The 17,588-nt window shown below is 29.4% G+C and overlaps 1 protein-coding gene across 6 annotated transcripts; it reads right to left on the minus strand.

The window, feature by feature from the left end:
* Nucleotides 1-6,038: 6,038 nt before the first annotated feature.
* LOC111288102 (inosine triphosphate pyrophosphatase-like) lies at nucleotides 6,039-14,599 on the minus strand. 6 transcript variants are annotated; one of them, XM_089759776.1, is made up of 6 exons: nucleotides 13,235-14,599; nucleotides 12,290-12,555; nucleotides 10,698-11,588; nucleotides 6,468-6,637; nucleotides 6,278-6,333; nucleotides 6,039-6,187 (listed from the first exon to the last, which is right to left on the minus strand). In XM_089759776.1, the coding sequence occupies exons 3-6, from the start codon at nucleotides 10,752-10,754 to the stop codon at nucleotides 6,153-6,155; spliced, it is 318 nt and encodes a 105-aa protein (XP_089615902.1). In that variant the 5' UTR covers nucleotides 10,755-11,588; nucleotides 12,290-12,555; nucleotides 13,235-14,599; the 3' UTR covers nucleotides 6,039-6,152. The 6 variants fall into 6 exon arrangements, 5 of the variants coding, with proteins under 5 accessions (XP_089615902.1, XP_089615904.1, XP_022734600.2 ...); XR_016341639.1 differs by lacking the exon at nucleotides 13,235-14,599 and having other exon boundaries at nucleotides 6,468-6,676; nucleotides 12,290-13,226; XM_089759778.1 differs by lacking the exon at nucleotides 13,235-14,599 and having other exon boundaries at nucleotides 10,698-10,898; nucleotides 12,290-13,226.
* Nucleotides 14,600-17,588: the final 2,989 nt, after the last annotated feature.

The following is a 17,588-nucleotide window of genomic DNA, read 5'->3' on the forward strand; positions in this document are numbered from 1 at the left end:
AAATGATGCAATTCTGCCCAATTGCTTTAAATAGGGATTGGTTTTAAGGCTTCAACCACTTTCATGTTGCTGATGACCGAATCATCTAGCTTCCTGCCCCCAAATGAAAATTCTCACTTAAATTCCCATTTCCAAATCATCAAAAGCACATACATAAAATGATCACTCCGCTAATTCTATTGAAAATATCCCGATCAGGCAATGTAATATAATTCTTATGGTGCAATAAATGATTAATATAAACCTCAAAGTCACATTCTAATACAGGAACATAATTGATTGGAAAAGTATTTGACGGTAACCAAACTTTGGAAACTTTGCAAAACCTAAAGAGGGTTCACTTAAATTCCATGTGAAATGCCAACGCACAAGTACCAATTCCAGTTAGTTTGAAAGCAAGGAGTAAATGAAGATCACGCCTTGTCTCTAACATATCGGTTGAGCTTCATTGCAAAGTGGCTTAAAACATACTAAACGGATGGCTATGAGGCAGAGGAGAAGTGATGAGCCCCAAACTCAGAGTCACGTGGAAGGTGACAGATTCACCAAATGATGTGGCATGTGGGTTTAGGGGGCCAGAAGGAATGCGAGAAGTTCTTTGGTTGCTTCAAAGACAATTGCATGGGATGGAATGGGACCTTTCTCTTTCTATCCCCAACTTGCACATGTTAATACACATGAAAATCTACTGCTTCTGTCAACTTCACCAGCCTACTGCATTATGCTCTGACGTTGTTTTCTTCTTCCTCCTCAACGTTTCTTTTGTTTTCTTCACTAAATGCCCAAGCTGAACCTTAAATTCTTTCGTTGTGTATTTGCCTCGGAACTCCAATATTTATCAATATGCCAATATGGTGTGGTTATGGGATCTTGACAACATTGTGAATGAAGCAACGTTACACAACAAAAACAATAATTTGCTGTGTTTTGTGACGTTAACCAGTAAATCAGGCCCAAGATTTGCTTATAGCAAGGCTGTTTTCGGAATGATTTCATCTAGAATCTTAGGTTCTTTCAAGGTTAATGTCATGATTGGCTTCTAAAAATGAAATGTTCAATATAATATTTAAATTTTAAAAATTTTTAATACGATATTTAAATTATGAATTTATTAATTAATTTGATATTCATTTTAATTTGTTAACTTTAACTGATGAGACATGATTGACAAACAATCATCCATGTATTATACATGTTTTTTTTTTTTTTTAATGAATGGGTTATATTACTATAAAACTTGAATATCAGTGCTAACAACGTCTTAAATGATGGGGGACATTCCCCTATCCACAACTCAGATGAACTAGTTTCCGTTGCATATTTAGCTAACCTATGGGTAGCCATTTTTGTAGCTCTTTTGACATGTTCCACCCTCAAAGAAAATAAGGACATGCATCTGATCCTAGTGTCTGCCATTATGTTCCCCACAACAGAGAAGTCGTCAGCTACAGTTTGGATCCCTTTTATTACCTGCAGTGCATCCGGTGAGGACGGTTTCTAATTTCATAGCTATAGCCATATTTAATGCTTTTATTTTTTTGCAGCTAATGTCTCCACCACCTTTGGATCGTTCACTTGACTTACCCTAGCCGTAGCAGCCCTAAAATACTTCCCCTATCATCGCTTGTGATTACACTGATACCACCCACCCCTTTTGATAAATCCAGGGCACTATCGAAATTGAGCTCGACATATCCCTGGGGAGGAACTTCCCATTTCATTTCGGTTCCATTGTCTCTTACCAGCCATGCCTCATTTGCTTGTCTATATTCCTGTAGGTAAATTCTTTCAAACTGCACCACCATTTCTGGTGATCGACTTTTCCCCTCTTTAATGGCTAGGTTCCTGTTATGCCACACTGCCCAGTTGAGAAGTAGGCCAAAACTCCCAATTTTCTGGGTCTACCTCCTCTGCAATTTCATTTAGCCATCCTTTGTCCGCAATATGTCCAACTTCCCTCCACTTAGGTGAGAGGTCAACTTAGAAATTCAAATTACCGTTGTGGTTGCATTTTCGATTATACTGTATTTATTGTAATTACGAATATAACGAAATAATTGTGATCATTGTAATCATTGTGGTCGTAAATTTTTTTTTTTAATTTTATTTTATTTATTATAAAATGTAATAATTATATTTATAATTATAAAAATTTTTATTTTTATAAATTTTGAAGTATGTTATGATATATTTTGTTTTTTATTTACTTGCAAAAGATTATTAAGTTAAAAATTTTATATTTTTCATATAATTGAATACTTTTGGTATTGCTTTAGTAGAAATGATATCAATGTTTCAAAATTTTCATGAATTGTAAGTACTTATCGTTATACTGTTGAATTAATTAACAATTCTTTTTAATCTCAAGACAAAGCTGCATTGTTTAACAATTCTCTTGACAATCAAATTAAATATTACTGTCATTATTATTTAGCTCAAATCAATTATAATTCCCTATAATTGTAGTAAATGACAAAATCACATACAAATAAACATTTTTTTTTAATTCTGATAGTGAATGAATGTCATTGCCATGCCATGGCCATGACCTTCAACTTATTACATAATGGATGACATTTTAAGTATTATTTAATTACATAAAAAATAAAAAAAAAACTAATTTAATATTAAGAAATCACAACAATATAAATACTAAAAAATCATTACTAAAATTTAAATACAAACTTATAAATTAATAAAATAATAAAATCAATACATAATCATTTAACTTTAATTATTTTTTCATCTAAATTATAAAAAACTTTTCCCTAATAAAATTTCCTTATATCAAAATATCCCTTAAATAAAAAATTTTCTCCCAAAATTAAAAAAAAAAAAGGAATTTCCCTAAATATATAAATATATATTAAAAAATTAACCCTCACCAGTGTCTTCTTCCTGTATTGCACCTTTTCCCACTCCTCAACCTCATTCAATTCCCTCTCCAATCCCAGCAGTAGACCCCTAAATTCCCCAATCCATTCTTTGCCTACGCCTCTCATCCCAGTTCCTCACCGCCTCTTCTCATACCCTGAAAATGTCTTCCATAATTTTTCTCTTTAGAGTCTCACCCTCATCCCTTATGTCTCTTCTCTCGGTTCTCTTATTGTGTGCTGTTTGCTCATCTCTTTCAACCTTAAGTCTCATTGTCATCTCTCGTCTGTCATCTCTCATCTCTCGTTTTGGTTTCTCATTTCAAGTCCCAAGAGGTCGACAACTTGAACTTGACTGTTTGGCTTTCAGCCTTCTTAATCCAACAGAGAGATCCATTCTTAGGGGAATCGTAGGCTTAAAATAAATTCGTCAACAGAGGATGCCCTTTAAGAAAAAAGTCATGACACCACATTATCCCACTTTCTCATCTGTCTCCTGCAAAATTGAAAAATTTTCAACAAAAAAAGGTAATTGGGATGTTGAATTTCTTGCTTACCTTCATTCAATTACTTGTGCTTAATGTTGATTGGGGTTGAATTTGAGTGAATTGATGTCTCTGGCAGTCTAGGTATTGTGTTTTTTAGACTGAATTTGTGAATTGATTAACCCGAGCCAATGATTTTTTTTTTTTGTAAATTTTGAATTAAAAATGGAATATGGAAAATCGGGAATATTATACCGTTGTTGTCGTTATTCATCGTTACGTTTGATTTTCATGGCTGCGATATGGCACTATTGTTGGGATTGAAGTTCTCTTCCAATTTTTGCTCAATAACGGCGGCGGACGGTGATGTTACCGCTAAATAGCGGCCGTTATACTGTTATTCCACTGCTATTTAAATCTCAGGGGCAACCCTTCTCCAGACCTCCTTCACACTATCATAGTCCCACATCCCGTGGGAACCGTTTCTTCTTATTGGCCATACCTTGGACAAGTTGTTTGGATGTTAATATCTCAAAATTTATGCCATTTAAATTTTTAATATAATTTTTAAAGTTACAATAAAATATATAAATTTAATTTCATAAATTAAAAATAATTATTTTTATTTTAAAATAATTAAATCATTTTATATTAAAAAAATAATTAATTATTTTTATAATTTTTTTATACAAATAAAATAAAATATAAAATAATTATTATTTTATTTTATTATTATATGCACCTATATCGATCAAAATTATTATTTTAATTTATCTTCTTCTGTGGTCCTGTTTGAGTGACGTCCTGAATTTGTTGCATATGGTTGGTCAAGCAGATAAACTAGGCATCGCGTATGAGGCTCAGTATATATATACTTTTGATGGAAAGAGGAGTAAACTAACATTTCAGTTACTCGGAGCATCTGATCAACTGACCAGTAAATTCTCTCGAGGCAGGAGATTATGTTCCAAGTTCAAATCTATTTTATTGAAATGATGCAGGTGCATTTTATACTCACTAATATAAGAATGAAAAGAACAAGTTGATAAAGCAGGATATCCCTCATATGGTTCTTAGCTTTTCATGGACAAAGAAACCATCAACATAAATGCCGCATTACCAACCACTACGTGGCTTGTTGGGAAAGTCCTGAACTCTTAATTTAAGTGATCTGGATTCAAATCATGATAATTTAAAAAAAAAAAACTTATACGCAGCACTATGTCAAAATCTTATATTTTAGAAATGAGAAAATTCCTAGTAATTCTACCAATTCATGCCCTTAAGTGCCATGAATACCTGCTCCCCAATACCACCCCCATTTTCTCTGTCCCTGTGTTCTTTGATTTCCATTAATTGTCCAAAAGATATTTAAATTAGTAAGCACCAGCACTTTCTGATTATTACGCCATTTTGGTCTTATTCACTTGCCAAGGTAAATTTGTACAGTCCAAAACCAAATTGCTTTGTGCTTTTTTATGGTCATATTTAGACCATTCTTCGGTCAAAATTAAACTAAAAAAGACAGAAGAGTAAAGGGAAGAAAAAGGTAATAGGTACAACACCAGGCCCAAGGGCAAAAGAAAAAGCACTTAAAGCATAAGCTGACTTATCCTCATATGCCGTCAACAAGCTGTTCAAACGTAGAAAAAGTGACCAAAGTAAAGTAAACAAATTAGAGGAGAGCATTTGAAGCAGCCTAAAATTTTGACGAAAGTAAAAAAAAAAAAAAAGAGTTGGTGTATAATTAAGTTGGTTCTTATTTATATCACTTCTTTCGATTTGATAATTATAAAAAAAAAAATTAAAATTTAGTATTTTAAATTTACTTCCATCAAACATTTTGCACCATTGATTAATGGTATTAAATAAAATAAAGACGTGATAAATATTGACTAATGAAATTATATCATATATCATGATTTTATTTGTTAATTATTTGTCGCGTCAGCATGTTGTTAATGGAGTTGATGTTTGTGTACAAATAATATGACATGATTAAAATTGGTTGGTGTTTGGAACAAATGACATGACAAAATTAAAATATCTAAATTAATATTATTCGTACCATAACAAAATCAAGATTAGGCTTAAAACTAGAAATTTAAGAAAATGAATATGGAATAGGAACAACAGGAATAGAAGATATCAAAGAAGCCTTCTAAAATAGATGGACTATTACAATTGAGATCAGTTACCATTCCCTCTTTTCAGCAAGGGATTATACTAATACAATGAACCTCCACTGTAGCAACAATGATCTTTCTTGTGCATAAAGGGCATTTGGGAATTCAAAGTGATTTGAACGTGCAAAGAATATATTCAAATTGATTTGAACAAAACCCTCAAAAAAAAAAAAAAAAAAAACTAAAAGGAATCAATTGATGGTATAAAAGCTCGTAGCAGAAGCTGGCTGAACGTGCAAAGAATCTATTCAAAAGGGTTAGCCACTTACTTTTCCAAGTAAGCCTAACAAGACATCATGCTTATGGAATAATCATTAACTCAATAGGTTCAGTTCTCCAAATATCAAAATAGCAGCATCATAGGACTTGGAGCTTAGCTCAGTAGATGACATCCAATAGATTTATAGAGTTTAAATTTCAAATACCTTCAATCTTTTTTTCTATTTTCATGTTATAATTTCCTTTATAAAAAATTAAATAAAAAAGCAGCACACATAAAAAAATGTTTTGCATTTCAATACTATTCATTTTGGTCAATTCTTTCCAATTCTAATTCCGAACCAAGTTTTTATCAAATGGAAGTGAGAATAAGGGTTACACCTTTGAATTTAGCAAGAATGAAATAGAGCATACATGCATGGCCCTGCAAATAGTTGACCAATAAAAAGTCATTAACTAAAATCCAAGAAAAAATTCAGAAAAAAAATAAAAATATAATAAGAGTGATATATACCTGGAAGACCCTGTAGGGCATTGAAACAAAGACATGTATCTTGCAGCAACAACACCCTGCAGTTCAGCAGTTCAGGCACTAAACAATTAAAAAGGAAAAGAATATTTAAAGAGTAGAATATTTTAATTAATTGAAAGCAAAAAAGACTGAAAATATTGAGGAGATGTAGAGAGGGGAAACAGAGTACGACCAAGCTTGAGGGACTGAAAAGTGATGGAATTGGCCCAAGATTTCTTTCACTTCCTCCAGCTTCTTGGCATTTCCAGTTACGAATGTTACAGGCCGTGACACCAACACTGCTATGGACGTCGCCGCATTGGAGACCATGCACAGCACATGCAGTTGCAGAGTGCACTGGCACTTCAGGCAAAAATTATGAATGGAGACCTTGCACTAGCACTTGCAGTTGCAGAGTAAAAACTTCAAAATGATGTGTTTTATTATTTTTTTTTTCTGATGGATGGCATTAGACTCATGATTAGACAGACAATTCAAAGAACACACGAAATTGTTTAAAATTTTATCTAAAAAATATGCGTTGGCCCAAAAACTAAAAATGTGCTACTTGTGTCAACTAAGTATTGGTTTAGTGGTTAGAAGGATGTTTTAAATTTTAGATTCAAGTTTTATTATTGTGGGTTTTGTTCTAGTGATATTTTAATTTATTAGTTAGTTTATTTGATTATTTAATTTTAGAGAAAAGGTCAATTTTACCATTGTACTAACTAGATTTTGGGTTCCATATTTATCATTCTACTTGTCTTTTATATAATTTTATCATCTTACTATATTTTGGTCAAATTTTGTTAGAGATCCCTACACTTTGTTAAAATTTAAAATTTAGTTCATATAATGTAATTCATACAAAATTAGTTCTCATACTTTTTTAATTTGATAATTTTAGTTCAATCACTAACTCTGTTAAATTTTTATTGCTAAAAATGCTAATGTGATAATTGACTTGATAATATAAATATTAACTTTGTTGACATGGTAACTTAGATAAAAAAAATTAGTTATCAAATTATGCAAATGATTCATATATTCACACAAAAGTTAAACTTTAAACCTTTAGTATAATTTGTAAAAATCTTGTTCTCATAAGTTGAATTTGATAATACTAGTTTAATTAATAATAAAAATAATTTTTTCATTTTTTTAAATAATCAATATTTTGCATTTTTTAGAGATTTTCATATTTTAAAAAAAGTTAAATTTAATATTTTTTAAATATTTTAATTTTTTTGAATTAGATTTTATTTTTAAAATATTTTAAATTTATTAAAATATTAAACTTATTTTTTCAATATTTTAAAATTTCTTAAACAAGATTCATTTTATGAAAGATTTTATATTTTTTTTCAAATTTTAACATTTTATTTAATCAAAATATATTTTTTGATTTTTTATAAACTTTTTTGCATTTTTTATTATTTTATTTTTTTTATAAATTTTCTCTATTTTTTATATTTAAATGAAAAATAAATAAATAATAAAGAAAACATAAGTTATTATAATTTATTCTGTTTTGATATATTTGTAGTTAAATATAAAAATATAAAAATATAAGGTAAAATAGAGTAATAACGAAATACAAAGAGTTTCTGATTCTGATTTATTATTCACTTGAATAATATAAAAAACATGTAGAAAATTTTTTAAATTTATAAACTCTTTTTTAAAAATATAAAAATTTTAAAAAAAAAACATAAAAATTAAAAAATTATAGAAAATTTTATGAAATTTCCAAAAAATAAAAACAAGAAAATAAAAAATTTTGATTAAATAAAAATGTTAAAATTTAAAAAAAAACAAAAATGAAAATTTAAAAAAATTATATTTAAAAATATAAATTTAATATTTCAAAAAATCTAAAAAATTTCTATAAAAAAATATTAATTTTTTGAAAAAATAAAATCTGATTTTAAGGTAAATTTTTTTTTATTTTTTAACTAAAAATATTAAAAAATATATAGTTTAATATTTTAAAAAATATGAAAAAATTTCTAAAAATTTTGAAAATTTAGTTTGTTTAAAAAATTAAAATATGAATTTTTAAAGAAAATAAAAAATAATTTTTATTAGTAATTAGACCAACATTATCGAATTTGACTCATATGAGAATGAAAAATTTATAAATTATATTATAAAAACTAAAATTCAAATTTCGTGAAAGTATAGAAATTATTTTAATAATTTGACAATTGATATCGTTTATTCAAATTATCACGTCAGCAAAGTCAATTATTATATCAACAAAGTCAATACTCATGTAATCAAGTCAATTGCTATTTTAGCATTTCTAGCGATAAATATTTGATAAAATTAATGATAGAACTAAAATTATTAAATCAAAATAATATGAAAATTAAATTTCTATGTATTACAATGTGATGATTAAATTTCAAATTTTGGTTAAATACAAGAACCTCCACCATAATTTGACCTTAAATTTTTATGCAATTTTAGTCAATGTGGATCAAAATAAAATATTCCATCCACAGTAAAAGATATTCTATTAAGAATCTCATTTATTTTTGTTTTTTTTTTTATTATATGACAAAATAAAAAATATTTTATTTCAAATTTTAAGTAAAAATAACATCAGTAATTAAAAAAATAATTAAAATTTTTAAATATCATAATGCCACTAATTTTTATGTTTTTGTAAAATTATAAATACTATTTTTGGTGTTTTAAAAAAAATTAATTATATTTTTATTTAATCTAATAACTAAGAAAGGATTATGCATATCTTATAATTAGAGGGGTTCATGGATTGAGCCAAGCTAGGTTCAAACTGGAGTTATATTTGATATTAATAGTTTAAATGTTTACCCAAATTCATTCCCAAATTTTGACCTTCAAAATTTTTCCAAACTCTACCCAAATAAAAAAATAAATTATAAATCCATCTATTAATTTTAACTTATACAATAAAATTTTTTTTAAAATTATTAAATTAATTTTAATAAAATTATATTCAATTCACATATTTATAAAAATTTAAAATAAATTATATATAAAAATAAAAATTAAGCTTAATAAAATATATATTTTTATTTTTAATTTATATATATGTAAATTAATTTATATATAGTTCACATATATAAAAATAAAAAATTTATATTTATTTGAATTTAAACCAAACCAAACTCATATTTTAAATATTTTGTTTAAAACTTGGCCCAAATTTAAAAAGAACATAAAAATTATACTCAAATCCTTTAAACAAATTTTAATATTTTGTTTAAACCCCATCAAAACTTGAACGAACCTTTGAATTTAGACGAGTAAATCGACCCTTGAATATATCTATGTATAATAGATTATATATATGGAATTTGAATCTTTACAACAATTAAAAGGTAGTAAAAGAATTCACTTCATATTAATTAAAGAAAAAACATTTTCACTTCGAAGTTTATTGTCAATTTCATCATCTAAATCTCGTATAAAAAAATATCAGTATAAATTTCCAACTAAATTAATTAAAGTAGACCTTTTTCTTAGATCATAGAATAAAATTATATACCTATAAAAGAAGAGAAATCGATATGATTATGTTCATATAATTAAAGGGGAAAACGGTTGGATATATATATATATATATATATTATTGAAGTCTTATTACTATAAAATGACATCGAAAATTTTGAATTTGACAAATGTGTTAGACTGATAAAACATTGTTAATAATCATTTACTCGGATTTTTCATCAGAATATTTTTCATTAAAATTTCATTTTCCATGTTCCCTCGTACTAAAAAATGAAGAAATTAGGATAGTTCGCTCCCAATGAGAGGCATATGAGAAAGAGGCTCAATTATTACAATGGAAAAAGGAAGCATACAGTTAATATCTCTCCTAATAATCACCTTTAAGATGCTTGCCACATCCAAGATGTACATATAACCCATCTATGGCTAGCTAGAAATTCCTTAGGACTAGTTTTTGCATAAGAACCGTATTATCTATTAAAATCAAAGGCAATTAAAAGAACAGATAAAGGGTAGATCATTCATTAGCCATTTAGCCTAATAAATCAATTCCTTTGGTTCAACCTGAAAACATTAATTAACAAATACAAATACAAATACAAAAACAAAATAATAATAATAATAATAATAATTAACAAACCGGGTAAAATGAAGTAACCAAGATATCTACACTAGCCTTCTGGTACTCAAGATGAACATGCATATTTGAATTTGTCCACATTGATCAAAATTCTAAAACCATGTTTTAAATGATAGACCGTCTTTTATACCGTATTATTGTACAAAATCCCAACTACCACAAACTTCGTTTTCTGTTTCCCTTTTCACATGCATGGATTCATTAGCAAAACACCAATGCACATATTTCTATCAAAGCTCAGAGAGAAGGAAAGAGAAAGAATAAAAGATAGAAGGATACCTGTTTGATAAGGTTTGGGTCTTTGATCAAGAAAAAAAGCGCTCCAAAGAGTGTCATTAACGGAAGCACCGTGATTCTCAAGCTTAGTTGCTAATTTCGCCCCTCGAAAAACTTGGTTATGCTTCTTTTCAAGGCTGAGTTTATGCTATTAAGTTGGTCATATAGCAGAGCAAAGAATGCAGCAGAGTGGAAATTGGAGTTCTGCAGCTGCAAAGCTTTGATTAAGCCTAAAGGAAATCTTTTACTTTGTGTTTCTGCTGATTATAAGAGGAACTGAAGTGTGGTCTGCAGAGACAAATCTTCTGCTGTAACAGTGTTATTCTTGTTGTTCACTTATTTTGGAGGCCAATCAATCCTTAAGCTAAGACAAAGTTTTAAGTAGTGCAGATGCTGACATACGCTAGCTAGTTAACAGAGACAGGAGGAAATGTAAAAGAAAACAATCCCTTGTTTCCTAAATTTTTTAGTCTTTCTCTTTCCCACTCAAGTAGCTAGTTCTGTTATGTATCTAGTTTACAAGTGCTGGTATATACTACCACTTTCAGAACAGAAAAATCAATGTTCATGGACTTCAAAAGATAATTAATAACAAAATGCTTAAGAACTTCAAATGCCAGTTTCAATTCTCACAAACATTTATTTAGTTTAAGAATAATTATCAAAGTGGAAGATCTAGAGAAATTCCAAAACAATCAAATCTATTAACAAATCCAATTGCTTAAAAGGAAACAAAGCACATGTTGCAACTTTAAAAAACCCCATCATTAAAAGATTCCTCACCAATATCAAACCCGAAAACAACTTAGTTTTTAGTGCAAAAGCACATAAGCAATCAACGGCAGGCAGACGAGAGTTCATGCAGCTTTGTATACCAAATAATGATATAATGACCTACAATGACACAAATTTATATGCTGTTGATGATGATAGCAAAACTTATCAAAAGGTTAAAAACATACCATTGGTACTTCACACATGTCCATCACAAGTATTTTTTGGCTCTATTTCACATTATAATCGCAGGCAAGCAATATGACATGTCAACCACTAACTCTTTGGTTAAGAATATCAAGCTTCATTAGTATCAACCATTCTTACAAGATGACAAATAGGCATTTGTCTTTCTCCTCCCTAACTAAAACAAACTAACCTTTTCCACCTTCACTTATTATTTTGCATAAACATATTCTGACGCAACCAACCTCAACGTTCTCACATTAGTTGCTACACTACTTCAAATAATGTTTCTTCAATTCTGTAGTTAGGCATCGTTATGTAATATATCCATTTTATATTAAAAAAAACAACTAAAATGAATCGCCTTGCTACTTTAGATGAATTTAAAACTTTTAATTCTACACGCACTCCTTAATAGATTCTGCAATCTCATATTTATCGCTAATTAATTGAATCTAATGATATAAGTTAAACTAATGGCAAGCAAATTTCAAGTAATTAAACAAATTCACGTAAATCCACTTTCTCGCACTCGTAATTTAATTAAAACCCATGCCTAATCAAAACAAAAAAAGTATTAACATGTGATTAAATTGATCAATTATCAATTAATGTAAGATAGTAAAAAGACAAACCAAAATGATGATTTTGCAGAGATGATGAACACGACGGGACTCGAGGGGCCAATCGTAGTACTCGGAGGGGAATCTCTTGAAAAAGAAGTCATTGACACTGTTGAATCATAGAATGTTGAGAGGCGAGCGTTGACATCGGTAATAGCATCATCGTTATTGAGAGGAGAAAAGACAGAGATTCAGCGTTTTGAGGCAGGTGAAGAGCTCGAGCTTTATATTCGTTCGAGGATTTGAAGCTCTAAGCTTGCTAACGCTGCGTCCTTGGTCTTGTGAATAGTGATGAAAGAGAGAGATTAGACCAAGAGTAGAATATGAGTTGAGGAAAAAAAAATTGAAAGAGAATTCAGTGATAATTTTCATTCATAACACTTGCAAGTTTATAAGTCATTCTCAGCATTCCCACTATTGCAAGACAATCGCACAATTATTCCTATTATTCCTAATATTCCCACAACTTTTCTTACTATTTCCAGTATTTCACTATCTACTATCACATGACTAATTGATAACCAACTGATTGATAATCAAAGTCGTTACGTGACAGCTTACCAGCATCCTAATTTGTTTTCTCCTGTGACTTCATTTCCATTCTGCAAGCAAATTCCTTTATAATCTAGGCCTTTTTATCTTTCAACCTACTATTATCATTCATCATTCCTGCAACTCAATGATAACATCACATTATCCTCACTTTGAAACACCGCATAATCCTCTCATGTAGTATGTTCAGGACCCAAATTACACCATTTAATCAATAACTGAGTAACTGCCCTGTTGTTTCTCTTTATCATTCTTTTATCAAGTGCTATGTTGACCCTCTTCACCCACCCAATCTTTTTTTAGGAGACTAACATTAAACACAGAGTGTAATTTTGAATAAGGGGTAACTGTAATCTATAAGCCACTTTACTAATCTTTACAATAATTGAATAAGGTCTATAATACCTCGAAGCAAGCTTCATATTCTTCCTTAATGCCAATGAAATTTTCCTGTATGGTTGAAGTTTTAAGTAAACTTCATCACCAATCTGAAATTCCTTTTCCGTTCTTTTATCAACATAATACTTCATTCGTTGCTGAGCCTTATCAAGTTGGTCAACCAATAACTTGCTCAACTTCTCCCTTTCTTTGAGTAACTCCTCAACAGTGGAAATTTTTGCATAATTGCTAGCATCCCATGAAAATACTTGAGGTATATAACCATTAAAGGCTGGAAAGGTGTCATTTTCAAGGCAGTATGATGAGTGGTATCATACCATCATTCAGCTAGGGACAAAAACTGTGACCGTGATTTTGGTTTTAAGAAACACACGCATTTCAAATACTGTTCAAGACATTGGTTTAACCTCTCTGTTTGACCATCTGTCTCACGGTGATAGGTTGTGCTAAGCTATACATTGGTTCCTAGTAGCTTCCTGTTATACTGAGCTGGTGAAAACCCTGTCCCGTCGGATATGATTGTTTTTGTGCACCATGAAGTTTGTAAATGTGGCCTAGATATAACTTTGCTACCTCTAATGCAGAGAAAGGATGAGATACAGCCAGGAAATGTCCATACTTAGTAAACCTATCAATGACTAACATAACACAGACTAACATAACACAGCTAAACCTTTGGGATTGGGGTCATGGTTATCACCTCCCAGGTCTGGTTGGGTATATGAATGGGTTGCAATAAGCCTAGGAAACATCGCAAGCTCAATCGGAGCCAAAAAGTGCATCCAATGACAATAGATTATAATAACATTTTACAAATTTATTTATAAATTCTAACTAAATGAAAACACAAAAAATATACATAAGAACAACAATAGTTGTTAAATTTGTGGTGCACTAGATAAATCTGAGGTAAGCCATTGGCTACTTTTTCATCAATTATAGCCCTAGAAATATAGGTTCTTGAAATGGGTTAAGTCCTGCTCTATAGCTATTTTCTTATCTCTCTCCCTTTGCAACTCTTCCTCTAATCTTGCTCCTAATCAAGAAGAACAATCAAGATTGGACCATTTCATAAGACTAAAACAATATTGACTACGAAAACATTAGCTTCGTGCAATTACCTAATGAATACAATATAAATGCAAATACAAATATTAAATTCTATACATTAACAAAAAAAAAAAAGTTTTGTTTCCTCCCTTGATCCTTGACGCTATGTTGCTCAATCTTTCTGCCTTGATAATTGGATGAACGATGGAGGAGGAAAGCTAGTAGAGGTGAGGAACTGAGGATGGAGAAAAGGGGTGGCTGTCCAATGGAGGCTTGAGGTCGCGTAGAGATGAAGGGAGATGAAATGTTAAGAGTTTTAGGATTTTATCTTTAATTAATACTGACGAATACTCCGTCAGTATTTCAAAATTAATTTAAAAATAATAAAAAAAAATTATTTATTAATTTTTTAGATTTATTTTTTATTTAATTTTTTCATAAAAATCATATATGGATGAAATTATTTCGTCAATAAGGCATTTGTAAATGACGAAAAATTTCGTCGACAAGTTTGACACCAAAATTTTTTAATCACATCAGAGATTTATCAATGAATTAGCTTAAGAATAAATTCTATCAATAATTTTTATTGCTAATCCATCAGTATTCCGTTAGAAATAAATCAATAGTTTCATTTTTTTCATTTCATCAATAATTATTGATAAAAATATTTTGTTGTTAAAATTCTGTCGGTAATAAGCATATTTTGGGTAGTAAGATTTATTTTATTTTTATTTTTATTATCTTCATTTATTTAGATTATAAAATAAAGTATTTTTATTTTTCATATAATAAAACTTTAAAAATAATTAAAATTTTTAACGAATTATTTTTTTAATTTAGATAGAATATTTTATTTTCATCCATGGTGATTAGAATTGTATAAAAAATGTAGTTGTCATAATGTGCTGGAACTCAATTGCTGGATGTGAAAAGTAAAAAACATTTTCAAAAGAATCAAAATTGAAGAGTCATCGTCAATCTTTTTTAGGATGTGATTAATCATCTAAAATAACTTTATCCTTTTAATAAAATATTAAAACAAGTTTAAAACTTATTAAAAAGATGTTTTGGTTTATGAAAACAAAACTAGTTCGAGAGTTCGGTTAAGTGTGGGAAATGATTAGCACTCATATCGTTCGTTAAAAAAATAGTATTAATTAATTATATGTTATCTTTGAGCTTTTATAAAAATGGTTTTAACTTTAGTTTTTACCAATTAATTTCTTTAATTTTTTTATTTCTATTAAAAATTGAATCCTTTTAAATTTTATGTTTTGAAAACAAATCATTTTTATTTTTGAACTCTTAAAAAACAAAACCAATTTTATTGGATCAAGATGAAAAATCTTAAGTATTGAAACATTTCTTTCACTTCCTTATATTTAGGCAGAATTTTAAAAATGTCTCTATACTTTAGAAGTTTTCAAGATGCCTTACAAAACAAAGATAATATTTCAATAATAGTTATAAATCCCTCTATATTTAGGCCAAATCTCAATAATTATTTTTACTTGAAATATTATCTTGTTTTATTTTCCTTTTTTCAAAAAACAACATTTTCTTAAAATACTTTATTCAGGAAACATGTAAGTAATATGCATGAACATCATGATATATAATATATGCATGACAATTAAAGAGTGAATGATAAACATAAAATGCATGAATGTAGTGACATTTCAAGAATGTTAATGCATGTAACAATTTATTAAAATGAAATGTAAATGCATCAGAATAGGTCTAGGGTTGGTTTTGAGGTTTGGGATTTGGTTTTGGTTTGGGGTCTAAGGATAGGGTTTGGGGTTTGGTTTGGGGTTTAGGTTCAGTTAAGGGTTTAGGGTTTTGTTTAAAGTCTTGTTTAGGGTTTAGGTTTGGGGATTTATTTAGGGTTTGGGATTTTGGTTTAGGGTTTGGGGTTTGGTTTAGGGTTTGCATGAATAATGCATGTGACAAAATAAACATGATATCAATGTAAAGTGTAACATTTAATGCATGAAATGGGACTACCTAGGAAAATCAAAGCTTGGGGCAAATTCACAAGCACTTCACAAACCAACCATGCATACAAAAGCCCTACTAAAAGAAAATCAAATACCAAAAGATATGGGAAAGATCAAGGTTCAGCCAAGCCATGGATGATGGCTAACTTGAAACCTTCAAGGCCATTTAGTCATCCCTCGTGTTGGTTAAACATATGAGACTATGTATCAACCATTTCATTCAACATGAACACATGGAAACAAAGTTAAATCCTACTAAAAATGAACACATGAAAACAAAGTTAAATCCTAGTAAAAAAACTTACTCATTCAACATTTTTTCTTTTTGAAAGTTTTATCAAACATGTGGAAAACATAAAAATCTAACTAGAAACACAAGCAAGCAAACATGACATGTCACCGTCTTAGCCAACAATCAAACTAGAAGTCTTGGCCAAGCAAATGGGAATGCTAGGTTAAGAGCCTCCCATAGCCTATCCATAATCATTCTATTATTTATTTAGTTAAGATATACATCAAACACTTAGAAAACTATCTTATGAAGGCATTTTATTATCAAAGGATTTTCATCAAACATGTAAGAAACTATTAAGAAGGAAAATGTTAGAATCATATATACCTACTAAACAACCAACATAGCTCATAAAAGTAGTAAACTATCATGTGAGTAACAATCAATACAACCATAATCACAACATAATACATCAAACTAATCATGCAAACCACACAAACAAACCAAGAGGAGGTGCAACTATGGCATGGGAGAGCTTGGCCAACCTCCAATGGTGAATTTATTGATGTTTCTTGATTTTCTTACTTTCAACCATACTATTGATTTAATTGGCTGAATTTATTGGATCAAGCATAGGAATATGAAATAAAACAACTATAGGGAGAGTTGTTCCCTCTTGAAAAATCATAAAAATCAAAGAAAATTAATATGCAAGAATATGAAAGTTTGCATGAGAATGCATGGAAGTGAGGATGAAAGATTATACCTTCAAACCTTCCTCTAAATTTTTTCTTTTTTCTCCCTTTTCGCTACCTTTCATGCTATTTTTTCTTTGCTACTTCCTCTCTCATTTCTACCCTTTATGATGAATTTAAAGGCCACACAAAAGTCCCTTAACCTTTTGATCAATTCTACATCTAATTGCTAGCATATTCCTTTATTTTTTCTCCAAGCCTAATGATTAAGCAACCACCTTTGACTCTAAGACTTAAGTCTTTTAAAGATCAATGGCTCAAAATGAATACAGCACAAAATTGGACCTTTAGTACAATTGTCTTGACTAGAAATGACTATT

Source organism: Durio zibethinus, chromosome 4 (assembly GCF_047325235.1).
Source record: "Durio zibethinus cultivar Kanyao isolate XHJ-2024 chromosome 4, ASM4732523v1, whole genome shotgun sequence".
Taxonomy (NCBI): Eukaryota; Viridiplantae; Streptophyta; class Magnoliopsida; order Malvales; family Malvaceae; genus Durio; species Durio zibethinus.